The sequence below is a fragment of the Ranitomeya variabilis genome, chromosome 4 (genome assembly GCF_051348905.1).
Source record: "Ranitomeya variabilis isolate aRanVar5 chromosome 4, aRanVar5.hap1, whole genome shotgun sequence".
Taxonomy (NCBI): domain Eukaryota; kingdom Metazoa; phylum Chordata; class Amphibia; order Anura; family Dendrobatidae; genus Ranitomeya; species Ranitomeya variabilis.
In genome coordinates this window covers 408,270,928-408,286,001 of record NC_135235.1, presented here as the reverse complement: position 1 = coordinate 408,286,001, position 15,074 = coordinate 408,270,928, and the positions used below count along the sequence as shown (strand labels likewise).

General features: G+C 42.1%; 1 protein-coding gene across 1 annotated transcript in view; it reads right to left on the bottom strand.

The window, feature by feature from the left end:
• Positions 1–8,801: 8,801 nt before the first annotated feature.
• The window catches only part of LOC143768962 (dorsalin-1-like), a 57,676-nt gene continuing 51,403 nt past the window's right edge, over positions 8,802–15,074 (bottom strand). The window contains exon 2 of the mRNA XM_077257570.1: positions 8,802–9,697. Within this exon, the coding sequence (XP_077113685.1) occupies positions 8,802–9,697 (896 nt within the window). The remainder of the gene's footprint in view (positions 9,698–15,074) is intronic.

The window sequence follows — 15,074 nt, the reverse complement described above, 5'->3', positions numbered from 1 at the left end:
AGATCTCCCCAGAGTGGCTCAATGATATTGAGGTCAGGAGACTGAGATGGCCACTCCAGAATCTTCCCTTTGTTCTGCTGTAGCCAATGACAGGTCAACTTGGCCTTGTGTTTTGGATCGTTGTCATGTTGGAACGTCCAAGTACATCCCATGATGCCAAAGCCTGCAATACAAAGTGTACTAAACAGGAGGCCCTATGTATTATAAATCTTGGTGATACCAAATACAAGTATGTATGCAAGGTAGATAAAGAGTGGACCTGAGCCACTAACAACTAAAGTGCATGAGATATAAGGTGCTGCTATAAAGCGTGCATATAAGTTATATAAAGAGAGTAAAAGTAAAGACTTACATTGGTAACCAGTTTATAATAAAGGAGCTCCCACCGCCCCCATGCACGTTTCGTGTGGTCACTTCCTCAGGCGTCTTTACTTTTACTCTCTCTACAGCACCTTATATCTCATGCACTTTAGTTGTTAGTGGCTCATGGTCCACTCTTTATCTATCTTGCATACATACTTGCATTTGGTAAGATTTATAATGTATATGTAGGGTCTCTCCGTTTTCTCTTTCGTATTTAATCTAGTTATCAAGTGATAAAATCATTATTTTATCAGCTGGGGATTATCAAAACAACAGCAAGCAGCTGGGTAAATGACACATCACTGATATCTGGATCTCTGTCTCTTTATTATGGTACTCTCAGAATGGGTGGCATTCGAGAGTGAATCTATTTCTTTACAATATAACACATCTGGTATCAAGTGACTAGATATTCTCTTGGATATAAAGTCATGGGCGCAGAGTCTATTATACCACCAGACATTATTGTTCCCCTAGCCAACAAGCCACTTGATTCCACACATTATCAGTATGATAACTGAAATGCTATTTTACTGGAATCCATCAACAGAATGAAGTCCAGGTTATATATAGGGAACCATAATTAATCTATGGGGTCCTGCTCTAAGTTCCTATTCCACTGATCTTATATGGTGGCGTGGTGCTTGTAGTGTGGTACTTTGTAGAGGCACAAGCTCTCTGAATATTTGACACCATAGTGGACCCTTACCTTCAGTTCAAATACCTTGCTTCAAATTCAAGTTATGAACAAATGTAAATTTATAGAGTTAGTATGTGAAAAATGTGAAGGAAAAAAGAAATAAGAAATAGAACAAAATACTTAAAAATATCTTCTTTATTTACTTATACATTTTTGCAACATTTCATAAAAATTCACCAACATATGGCACAAAACATATTGGGAAACAACATATTTTCAACCCCGATATAAGGCAGATGGATTGGATTATTTGGACTTTGAACTAGTCTTCATATTAAAGGGAACCTGTCATGTCCTTTGTAGTATGTAAACTGTCCCCAGTGCTTTGCTAGTGCTGCAATGCGAATTACTAACACGTTTTTTCATTATAAGCAATGCTGTAATCATGTGCAAAAAGCACTTTATGTAGTTATATTGTACCTGCTCATTTATTCACAGGGGTGGTGCTTCATTCATTCAGTCACGGTTGGCGCCGCCCATGCAGTTTCAATGATGTTCCCGGAAATGCGCCAACGTCACGCAAATCCACTTTGAAATCCCAGTGTATATCATGGAGCTGCGCTTGCGCCATGTCGAGCGAGAAGCCGTGATTGCGCAGTGTGGAATGGGAAGCCGTGCTTGCACAGTGTCGCACGGGAAGCTGTGCTTGTGCAGTGTCGAGTAGGAAGCCGTGCTTGTACAGTGTCGATTAGGAAGGCGTACTTGCGCAGTGTCGAGCAGGAAACCGTGCTTGCGCAGTGTTGAGCAGGAAACCGTGCTTGCGCAGTGTTGAGGAGGAAACCGTGCTTGCGCAGTGTCGAGCGGGAAGCCGTGCTTGTGCAGTGTCGATCAGGGAGCTGTGTATGCGCAGTGATGAGTGGGAAGCCATGATTGCGCAGTGTGGAGTGGGAAGCCATGCTTGCGCAGTGTCAAGCAGGGTGCCATGCTTGCACAGTGTCGGACGGGAAGCCGTGCTTGTGCAGTGTCGATCAGTGTATGCGCAGTGATGAGCGGCTTCCCACACATACGCACTGAAGCTGTGTGTAGTACCCAGCTTCACTGACTGTCAGAGATCGATTTGGGTCGATTTGGGAGCCGCGCATGCGCCATGAAGAGTGGGTCCCCTCCGCGTGTGCTCTGAAACTGTGTCGACAGTCAATGAAGTTGGGTACTACACACAGCTTCAGTGTGAACGCCCGGCTCCCCGCTTGACACTGCACAATTGAAGCTCCACGATACACACTGAACAAGCGCAGGATTTCAAAGCGGATTTGTGTGACGTTGGCACGACCACGGGAACATCAAACTGCGTGGGCGGCGACAACCAGTAGTGAACAAAATGAAGCACACTCCTATGAATAAATGAGCAGGTATGATCTAACAATATAAAGTGCTTTTTGAACATGATTACAACGTCATTTTTAAGTTAAAAAAATGTTTTAATGATACACATTGTGGCACTAAAAACGCACTGGTGATGGTTTAAAAGTTAAAAATTATATGACAGTTTCCCTTTAAATCTGGCTTTAAATGGAATTTGTCACCAGATTTTTGCCACCAAATCTGAGAGCAGCATAATGTAGGGGCAGAGACTATGATTACGGCAATGTGTCACTTACAGGGCTGCTCGGTGTAGTTTTAATAAGGTCACTGTTTTATCAGTAGGAGATTATCACTAGATGATTAGTAAACCTGCTGCCATTCGTCCTCCATATGCAGTAGCTCTGTTTAACCCCTCTCCACTATTGATTGGTAGCTTTCTGCCTATGCACAGTGTGAACAGAAAGTAGCCAATCAGTAATGTGTGCAGGATATGCAGAACTCAACATTCAGAGAACTGGTAGATTTGCAGCAGATAAAACAATGATTTTATCAAAACAGCAACAAGCAGCCCAGGATGTAACACATGGAATCAGGTTCTCTGTCCCTATAATATGTTGCTCTCAGAAGGCATAACAAAAACCCATTGACAGATTCTCTTTAAATAGTAGGTAGACAATTGTTTGAGATAACATTTTCTGTGTTTCATGTGATATTACAGAGTTGGAACAAATTATAGATGATACTTTGTTCACAGTCTAACCTAGGGGATGGTTTTTCTGTTTCCTGGCCATTAGCTATATCTGGTTTTGTAGCACAGTCTCATCCACTTTGATGCATCTGCGCTGTGATACAAAATACAGTATAACCTGTGGACATGAGCGGCACTGTTAAATAAAGAAAAAAACAAAAAAATAAATACTTTATACAACTCTTGTAAACTGGCCACAGACAAAATGATGGGGTTATGATAAAACAAACATTTCCTTTTATTTAAATTGAAACGCTTATAAAATCTTGTGCAAAATACAGTGTGACCGTAAAGTCATGGTGCACTTTTATAGTTTACATTTTGGCGCCCTTTCTCTGGCCCAGTCATATCAGACCTGTTCATGAGGAGAGATAACAAGAACCAAACAACACAAACTCATTTAAGCTGTTGCTGAGCCCCCAGTCAGATTAACCCCTGATAAACTGAACTCTGATTAATACACTGCCAGGTCTGTGACATCATGCAACCACAAGCTTATGCAAGCTGTGATGGTGTGATATGCTATGTGGGTATCATTTTTGTGTATATTTATATTTTACTTATTTTCATGGTGTTCTCTTGTGGGATGAGTTGTTATTTGCCAACTGATATTCTCCCCACAGTTCTGTATTGTTATCTCTCCATAGGGTCAGTGAATAATGTTGTTTGCTAAGATGCTAATGACATGTTGACCTAGCTTGTTGAAACAATGAGTCCCTGAGACCTTCCCCCTCCTGACCTGTGAATGAGGAGGGAGACTTGTAAATATCAGGGAGGTGAGACATAGATCAGATCCTGTGTGGAACCATGATGTGAAGAGCACATCAGAGAGAAAGAAAAGTATATGGACTATGCTATCCTCTGCTGGATTGTTGGACTTTTATCCTGTTACTGAACTGCATTCGTGTTCTGGACTAGTGTATCCTCAGTGTGGTGGATCGTATATATGGACCTTTCGTGTTTTTGCGTAAATAATGGTTCTTGGATCTTTTCACTCATCTTTCGCTCTGTTGATTGTGTGATACTGGAGAAGGAACCCGTGACACCTGGTGGCAAGCAGCGGGATCAACAGAGTGTAACCTAATGGAGAACCACACACAGAGTGAGTATAGAAATTGGACTGTATCCAGTTTACAGGAGAGAGCCAGAGACCTGGGCCTGAACTACCAGGGACTGACTAAAGAAGCCTTAATTGACCTACTGGTGGGTGCCAGCCTGGCCACCTCTCACCATATGTCTGAAGGAAGAGCACTGGAGACGAGGACCCCCACCCCAAAAAGCCAGTGGGTGGTGTGGTACAAAGAAGAGATGGCGGTTCTGGGCCCAGGCATCTCTCAGGAGTACAAGGAGGAGGCTGCCCGCCGGGCACAGCAGAGGCAAGAAGCCATGGAGCTTGAAAGAGGGAGTAACGCAATGTGGAATGTAAACCCAATGATCCGGGAGCCTGTACGGATCACCCGGACAGAGTTTAAGCCATTTGATGAGGCTTCTGGAGATGTGGAGGGGTTCTTCAAGGACTTTGAGCAGCAGTGTGCTGTGATGGAGGTGCCCCACTCTGGCTGAATGCGTTTGTTAGTGGGACTCCTGAACGGTAGCCTGGCGGAGGCTTACCGAACCATTGACTCACAGCGGAATCGGGATTACAGTATAACATTGTAAAGCAGACTATCCTGGATCACCATGCTATCACCCCAGACTCATATAGGGCCAAGTTCCGAAACCTCCCATGTACTACGGGGGGATCGTTTAGGATGTATGCACATAAGATGTCCCAGGCATGTCGGAGATGGCTGGAAGCAGAAAACGCCTTTACTGTGGAAGATGTTATACAGGCGTTCCTTATAGAACAATTTCTTGCCAAGTGCCCCGCAGAGGTACGGTAATGGGTCCGGGAGCGCATGCCGTGCACCGTGGATAGAGCTGCAGCCTTGGCCGATGAAGCTCTTACTATCCGACCGTAATGGAGGAGGCTTCTGGACAATGAACCACGGCCTTCTCCCGCACCCCGTCCCCCTCCGATTATATCTGCCCCTCCACCCAGCCGCAGGCCGATGACAATCACAGCTCACAATCCTGGGCCCCAACAGTTCCGATCACAACCTGGGGGTATCACAGAGAGATGTTATGGGTGTGGGCAACCTGGACATTTGCAGTCTGGCTGTCCCTCAAGGATTCGGAGGGAGCCCCACGCAGCCCCACCTCGTCCAGTGCATATTGTGCACTCCATCCCACCTGAGGAAGAGCTACAACCATCCCCACCAGAGTGGACTACTGACCACGGCACCATAGATACCCCTCCTGGAGTGTACGGACTCCGGCCTTTGTCCATCAGAAATACACAGCAAGTGCATTGCCACCTGCAGAATGTCTTAATTGATGGATACAAAGTGTCGGGATTTAGAGACACGGGGGCATTCCTGACTATCGCTGACCCCCGTGTGGTTCAACCTGAGGCAATTCACCAGGGCCCGGGAATTCCCATTGTCCTGGAGGGGGTGTCCGCAAATATATACAGAGAGCTTTGGTACGTTTGGATTTTGGTTTGGGAGAAAAAATGTGTTGGATTGGAGTAATGGGAGGACTTCCTGCAGATATCCTCTTTGGAAATGACATTCGGGAGTTGCAAAGTCATTTTGTGGGAGCAGAAGGTCCATGGGCCTCTCACTCTTCTGAAAGAACAATTGGAGGGAGATATCGCAGATACCATAACGTCCATCATTCCCTACGTTCTAGAGTTCAGAGACTGTCTCGCCCAGCTAGCTACCTTGGCTAATGAACATCAGCGAACTGCCCAGTCCAGTCAAAAAGCCTGGTATGACCATTAAGCCAAGACCCGGGAATTTATGGACAAGTGCTCATGATTATTGCAACCCCTGCCACTGTACAAGGAACTATAAACTATTGAGCAATGTGGACTAAAGTGAGCAGGCCAGAGGTCTGTGTAGACCTAATGGCGTGCTCACTTATGAGGGGGGGGGGAGGTTGTGATGGTGTGATATGCTATGTGGGTATCATTTTTGTGTATATTTATATTTTACTTATTTTCATGGTGTTCTCTTGTAGGATGAGTTGTTATTTGCCATCTGATATTCTCTCCACAGTTCTGTATTGTTATCTCTCCACAGGGTCAGTGAATAATGTTGTTTGCTAATATGCTAATGACATGTTGACCTGGCTTGTTGAAACAATGAGCCCCTGAGACCTTCCCCCTCCTGACCTGTGAATGAGGAGGGAGACTTGTAAATATCAGAGAGGTGAGACAGAGATCAGATCCTGTGTGGAACCATGAAGTGAAGAGCACATCAGAGAGAAAGAAGAGTATATGGACTATGCTATCCTCTGCTGGATTGTTGGACTTTTATCCTGTTACTGAACTGCATTCGTGTTGTGGACTAGTGTATCCTCAGTGTGATGGATCGTATATATGGACCTTTCGTGTTTTTGCATAAATAAAGGTTCTTGGATCTTTTCACTCATCTCTCGCTCTGTTGATACTGGAGAAGGAACCTGTGACACCAGCAGTGTGGTTTTCCATGCCAGTCGAGATGTGGATGGTACAGGGGAAAGTTCAATGTGTTCTGTGGCTCTCTAAATTCGAATCCGTGACCAAAGCGCTACGTGAATATCGGTGCGTTTCACCACATAGGAATAACATTACCTCGTTCTGGTAGGCCATCAGTCAGTGATCAGATGTGTTTAAATAAAATGTCCCTGTGCAGAGATAATCTTATAGAGGTGCCCCTGCTGTGTACTGTGTAATGGCTGAGTCTGACCATTTAGGAACATGGTCTGATCATACCACAGCTCCTGGGCAGGGGAGGAAGCAAAAGAATATGCAGACAGGGCAGCATGGGACCACAGCTGATTCTTTCTGTGAGGTAAAACATTGTTTAAAAACAGACGGGGAAATGTTTTACCTCACAAAAAGAATAAACTATGATCCCATGCTGTCCTGTCCCCCCCCCCCTTTCCTGGCCAGTATGGTATGATCAGAATATGTTCCTGTATTGTTAGGCACAGCCACTACACAGTACACAGCAGGGGCACATGTATAAGATTATCTCAGCGCAGGAACATTTACTTAAACACATCCAGTTGTGAGAGTTATTATTATTCCAAGATCTATTGATTAAAATCAACTTTTTTTCGAGGGATAACCCCTATAAGAGATTATGATGCAAGATGCAATATCTCCCAATGGAACAAGTCTAGCCTATTAAAGGGAATCTGTCATAAGGATTTTGCCACATGATCTGAGAACAGCATAATCTAAGGGTTCAAACACTGATTTTAATGAGTGGGCTGCTTGCTGTGGTTTTGATCAACTCACTGTTTTACCAGCAGGAAATTACCACTAGAGGACTGGTAAACCTGATACCAGGTAGTACTCCATATTCATGAGCTCTGTATTAGCTCACCCACACCAATGACTATGCACAGTGCACACAGAAAGCTGTCAATCAGTGGTGTGGGAGGCTTTTTCAGATTTTAGCATTCAGAGATCTGAACTACACTACCCAGCCCAGTAAGTTACACATCATTGGAATCAAGGTCTCGATCCCAACATCATGCTGCTGTCTGGTGGCGTAGTAAAAACATGGCGATGGCCACAGATTCCCTTTAAGCTGATACTGCATGCATGTCCCCAAAAGTGCTTTATTTTAAATATCTTCACGCCTGTCAATAATATCTATTAGCCTCTTAGAAGCAGAAAAAAGCATCATAAATGGGCTGAGGATGTCACACGAAAGAAAACAAAGATATGTTCCTATTAATGATGCATGTACAACATAACAGTTGACTTCTGGCTGATATGAATATAAAAAATGTACAGTGTATAAATTAATATATTACAACCTAATTCGAATCTGAAAAATAATGTACAGAATATTGCCAATTTCACACTCCCCTCCAGTTAAAATACCATAGACAGTTTTCCTTTAGTATTATACCCACGTACATGGTCCTATTATCACCTAGTCATACTGATCCATAATTTCATCCCATCTTTTATCGGCATCCTTCATACTCACTGCACCCCACACTTAATGTCTGGCCATTATTACTACTATATGTGAACTGCCACATTTAGTATAATGTGTTAAATAGATTGTAAGCCCTTGCTCACCGGTTTGTTACTGTGAGGTCTGATTTTGTTTTTGTACATCTACCCTTTGAATTGGGTGTAAAAGTGCTGTAGAACATTGGCACAATATAAGTAAAGGGTATCATATCATTATATGTGATATAATACCCATAGATTGCAATAGGCTCATACTTTATCTCCATGTACCTTCAATTTTATATGGAGGCATGAAGAGGTTCTTCTCATAGGTTCCAATGCCTGCTATGCTATGAAAGGTATTTTTCCCTAGAAATATTTTCTTCTATGAGTAAACATGACCCCAAAATTCAGTCCTAAACAAAATCAGGCATCCTCCTAATTTTTTAGACCTTTCTTCTCCTTAGCTCTACACACAAGTGGCGCTGATTCTAGGAGATGGCAGGCAGACACTGATTTTCTAATTCTGGTCATCTTTTCTAACATGCCATATTATTCTCATGCTATTAGCTAGTAGCAGGGAGATTTAGCAAATTTACGGTGTAACCTGCCATCCTTAACGCATGTCTGTCTATTGGTGCCTGAATCAGTTATTGTCTCTAGTAAACATGGTCTAGTAATGAAGACTACCTGCAGCCACACTCCACTACTTTCATATCTTCATAATTTTTCTTGATGACTATCTGTTTATTTTCCCGGTATACCACATGCAAACTTTCCAACTTCGTTGGCACACAACAAACATTTCCAACATCTTTGGGTTTGGTCATATGCATGACTGACTGAACTAGGGCATGTTTCGTTGGCTTCAGGTTGTCTGTCAGAGGATAGTAACAAGTTCCAACACATTGGCCAGCATCATAACTTGGTGGGAAGATTATGAATGAGTCCCATCCAATGTCTTTGAAGTTGACCATTAGTGAAACTTTTGTGCAATGGTCCCTTTCTGCACCGCGCTTTGACCTTTTCTTACCTTCTTCTAAGGGTTCATGTCCTTCACCATGATCAGTTGTAGAGTTTTTAGAAAATATTCCCAGGTCGTTACTTTGCTTAAAGAGCATTATTTGTGTTAGATCCATGGTATTTTCCTTCATACTGTTGTCACTTTGATCATCTGAGAAAATTATTAAAATTGGAGGATGACTATGGTCAGAATCTATGGCAAACATTTTGGTTTTGAAGCATGTTTCCAATGGAGACTTCATCTTCAGAAAAATTTCCATTTTATTCAGTTGCACCTTGGATTTTATCCATCGTCTCACAGCCCTGGTGACATCAATTGTTACAGATTCATCTCCATCAACATCTTTAGAAGCTAAAAAGGCATTGGCGTCCCTTAAGTTCTCTGAGGGTTCAATGTGCATGACGTCAAACAAACTGAGGTGTCCCAAACTGGAGTTGCCTAAAGAAATTTTCAGCTTCAGTTCAGCCTTTGTGACCTCTTCGTGTGGTGGGATTGTCACATTAAACAACAGGATGTGACTTTGTAGAAGATTTTCTTGAGAAAACGATGACAAAATGTCTGCAAAAGAATAAACATCCTATTATTTCCAGGAAAGCATAGTGAAACGTTTAAGTACCGTAACTGTTCTGGTTTAAAATCAGAAAAAATCAGAAAAAACATGGCACTCTCAGAAAAATTTTGGCATGCAAAATAAATATTTATTGATGCGCATCAATAAATATTTTCTTTGCACGCCAAAATTTCTCTAAGAGTGCCAAGTATTTTCTGATTTTAGACTATTTTGGGCTGGATACCCTACTTGAGCACCTATCCTATACATTACTAGTACTACGAGTCCCATGTTGCTCCGTTTCAAAATGTTTTGTTTTAAAGGCATCCAGAAAAAATCAAGCCATTCATTTTGGTTGCCCAAGACCTTTTTTGGCTCAAGTCCTCAAGTCTGCATACTGCATTGTTCTATAAACCCCAATTCTTTGCATATATACAAAAAACAAGAAGGTCTCATAGTAATAAAACATGGTTAAAACTGTGTAGATAGTCGAAAGGCTGAACTAGTTCATTCAGAGGCTAGTCAAGAACCAAATGAAGTATATGGGAAGCAAACTTAGAAACTTATACATACGCAATCCACTCAAGGTCCGCAGAGGTCAAACATGTAATCAAGGAAGCACAAGTAATAACATGTAAAAGTGTCTTCATCTCCAGAATACTCCATACTTCAGTCATTCAATATGAGAACAAATTCATCAAAGGGTTTGTGTGTTCTTCTCTCATCAGAAGCATACTGCTTTTCTGTCTCCTGGCTTCCTGTTTGCCAGGGGGCAGTGAGCTGTTGGAGATTGACAGTTTGGATCAGTGGCATGGTCACACCTCTGATTATAGGGGTAGCGCGGGGGACTGAAACTGGGCAGATCCAGCAATCCGGTGAGCTTCAGAGCCGTGCTTGCTTGCAGTCTAATCTGACATGTGCTCCTTGTTTTGTTAACCAGGCTCTCTGAGACTGCAGGGTGGCTAGTAACTTAGGAAATGAGCAGGACACAATATAATTAAAATTACCTCCACTTTGAGAATGAAGGGGATTTTTAATAAGAGGTAAATTGCAAAGTCGCTTGTTTTTATATTGCATTTCCCATTACTGAGGATGAGATAACCCCGATCAAGATTACTGCTTTTATCAAGGGGCCTCCGACTCAGGACCCCTTTAATAGACAAGGGAAAAAAACAGTGAATGGTTGTATGAATATTCCCCACTTTCCTTAGCTACATCTGCCAGGTTTGTTGAAGCTCTAGCCGCAAGCCATGATTTACTGTATATAAAAATAAGTTGACTTTATGTCAGCAGCCTCTTAAGCTGACCATACACGGAAAAGTTTGGCCCTGATTTAGCAGTGTACCCATGTGTGTTCCTAAGAATACTAATCAGAAAGATGCAAATTTGAACAATATTTTCCATGTTAATGATTTTCCCTGTGGAAAATAATTGCCTCCACCTAATGACGAGAGCTAAAGAAGCTATAATTAACAGGATGGATAACAACATCATACATTACAGAACCTAAAGAATAATGCCAGATAGCAGGCCAATGTGTTACTCCCTACAAGATACAATGCTCTTACAACAGAGTGGTCCTCTCAACCTCTGGACCCCGTTACAGCTGCGGCATCATAGATTCTTAACTGTGGCAGTATTACAGCATTCTAAAACTATCTCACTAATTATAATGACGTGACATTCAATTTTTTAGTGGGTAACAAATGATAACCTTGCACTGCAACTGATTTTGAGACATTGCACAATCCATTTATGACAGCATTTAAACAGCAGATGGCAGCAATTGTCAAAATATCAGCCATCATTTCCTTTTTTTATGTTTCTTCCCCTGATAATGAAGTGTAGTATAATGTCTTGGTATCACGGAGATAACCCCATTCTCTCTTTTGCAGCATGCTTTTGTAACCTAACCCCCCCTAAATATTGTGATTTGTACACTGCATATAAAGTGACAGCTGTTTCACCTCTAAAAGTTAAAACTTTATCTCCCCATAAAAAGTGATAAACCTATAGTTTTATAGATGTTATGGTGGAAGGTAAGTCCGCAAAGTTCAACCTGTAATCTAGATCCAAGAGGTAATGTTTCTCCTTGCAGAGAGTGACATGTTAATCATGCCAAGATGAGGAAACTTTTAAGCCGCATTGCTCCTCTGGGAAATATGCAAATTGTCTCTTCACAGAGGAAGAGGGCTAGAACTCTAGTGCCACCTATAGGAAGCAGCAATCCAAAAAGTCAATGTCTACCCTTTAAGAGCCTTGTTACATGACTTAGGATAGAAGCCAAAACCAGAATTTCTTCAAATTGTCTCATCAGAGAGCCTAAAATGATGACCCAGAGGAAGGCAAAAACCCTATAAGGCAGATACTCATTACCCCATAGGTGGGACAAAAAAAACCTTCTCGATTTCAAGTATGGCAATCAGATTAACTGCATTGATCAATATCCAGTCTACAGAAATCAACTAACCTTAATCTGTAATATTTAAAGATGAGCAAACTAGCTCGGTGACGCTCAGATATCACTCCAGTATCTGGGTGCTCAGCACTTGGCAAGCATTAGCCGGTGCTCGATTTCAAATTCGAATCCCCGTCCCGCATATTAGGCGCCTGTTACTCAGCCAATAAGCATGCTGGAATTGCCTGCGAGTCACTGTAATGCCATAGCCATTTTGGTGGTGGCAATACTGTGATTGGCTGGCCGTGTGCCATCATCAGGCTTGGCACACTGACACTGTTGCACAGCTCTGTGATAGTTGTTACTGGAAGGCGATAGTGCTTATCCAGGCGTGTGTGCACATAGTTTAACAAATCAAAGTCCTGTAGTGTTGATACTGGTGCTGAAGCTGAGCCATCATACTAACAGTCCTTGTGAGGGCTAAATCAGTGATTTGCAGATTGTATCAGATACGTTTTGCATTTAGAGTGTCTGACTACAGTCTCTAAGGAGGGATTAGGGCTTTGCAGTCTGTTGCTAAATATATAGCAGTTGAACATATTTGGGGGGAGGTGAAAAAATTGACTATATTGTCATCCATAGAATATGACATGCTTTTTTGGTACATTTCTGTGTTATATAACACTCCAAAAAAGCATTGAAACACTTTTCTGTATTTAATTACTCACCCATAGAGTATTACGTGCTTTGCGGTACATTTCCGTGTTATATAACACTCCCAAAAATGGTTGAAACACTTTTCTGTATTCAATTACTCATTAATTTACTATTACTTGCACTTGTGGTACATTTCAATGGCATATAACACTCCCAAAAAGCATTGAAAAATGTTTCTGTATTCAATTACTCATCAAGATACTCTTAAGTGCTCTATGGTACATTTTGGTGTTAAATAACAGTTAAAAAAAGCATTGAAAACATTTTCCGGTATGCAATTACTCATCCATATACTATTACATGCTATGTGGTACATTTTGGTGTTACATAACAGTCCAAAAACATTTTTCTGCATTCAATTACTCATCCACATACTATTACGTGCTATTCGGTGACATATAAAACTCCCAAAAAGCATTTTTTGAAATTCAGTTACTCACCCATAGAGTATTAGCTGCTTTGTGGTCGATTTCTGTGTTTTGTAGCACTCCAAAAAAGCGTTCAAAAAACTTTCTGTATTCAATTACTCATCCATAGAGTATTATATGCTCTGTGTGCAGCAAAGATGGCAGAATCAAGTGAGACTCCTGGGGAAGTGACTGGAGGAATATCAGAGCCAGAGAAAGTTGGTGCGACACTAGAGGTGGCAGGAGGCTGCAGTCCAGGATCAGCCACTTTCTCAGAACTATCAAGGCCTGAACCCAGGCCAGAGCCTTCACCGCTGTATATTGTGGACAAGAGAGCCAGGATCCAGGAACTGGAGAGCGGACTGTGGGGCCTTGGCTAGTCGGAAGAGAGAAGGAGGCGAGCCAGGGCTGGAGAAATTCTAGCGGTCATCCCAGGGGGAGGTCGTTATGTACAACTGGCAGTGGAGATGGGGTCCATACCAACCAAAGGGCAGTAGAGACAGAACACTTGCCTCGAAGGCTGCAAGACTTGACGGCTGGAACCATGGTCACGTTCCTCAAAATGGAGGAGCTACATCACTGGAATGCAGTCGTTGTTATCTGAGAAGGAAGAAAGCAGGATGAATCCTTCTTGAGAAATAAATGGCCTGAGAGAGGCTCCTTGTAGTGGCTCGAGATGGGGCTACCACCCCTGAGAGATCGGACTGTCCTGGGGTTCCACACTTCCTAAGAGGGAGCAGGTGATGGCGCAGATGACACAAGGGGCTGTCACACATTGCTACATTTCAGAGGCATCAGCACAACCTGAAGTCGGGTCACTTACAGCCCAGGCATCTGGGAATCGGACTCCAGGAAGCAGATGGAGGCAGTCCTGCCAGCCACCCGAGGAAGGAAAAAAAAGTGGATACTCCTTAGAATTTTTTTCCTGGCTTTGCATCAAGTACACTTGGTGCAAAGCCTTTATGAGTGTAGAAGTACATCAACCATACTTTAAAAATATAAGTTTCCAAAAAGGCATTGAAAAATGTGCCCTTTTTCACTTGGTCATCCATAGAGAGTATTAGGTGCTTTCTGTGACATTGAAAAATTTGTTTGGTTTCAATTAGTCTTCCATACAGTATTAGGTGCTTTCTGTTAAATTTCGGTCATATATAACATTCAAAAAAAGCATTGAAAATTTAGTCTGGATTTAATTAGTCATCCATAGAGTATTAGGTGCTTTCTATGACATTAGGATGGCATATAACACTCCAAAAAAGCGTTGAAGAATTTGTCTCGATTCAATTACTCATCCAAACAGTATTACGTGCTTTGTGTTAAATTTTGGTGGTACAGTTACATGAAAAAGTTTGGGCACCCCTATTAATCTTAAGCTTAATGTTTTATAAAAATGGGTTCTTTTGCAACAGCTATTTCAGTTTCATATATCTAATAACTGTTGGACACAGTAATGTTCCTGCCTTGAAATGAGGTTTATTGTACTAACAGAAAATGTGCAATCTGCATTCAAATAAAATTTGACAGGTGCATAAGTATGGGCACCTCGCCAGAAAAGTGACATTAATATTTAGTAGATCCTCCTTTTGCAAAAATAACAGCCTCTAGTCGCTTCCTGTAGCTTTTAATGAGTTCCTGGATCCTGGATGAAGGTATTTTTGACCATTCCTCTTTACAAAACAATTCCAGTTCAGTTAAGTTTGATGGTCGCCGAGCATGGACAGCCCTCTTCAAATGATCCCACAGATGTTCAATGATATTCAGGTCTGGGGACTGGGATGGCCATTCCAGAACAGTGTAATTGTTCCTCTGCATGAATGCCTGAGTAGATTTGGAGTGGTGTTTTGGATCATTGTCTTTCTGAAA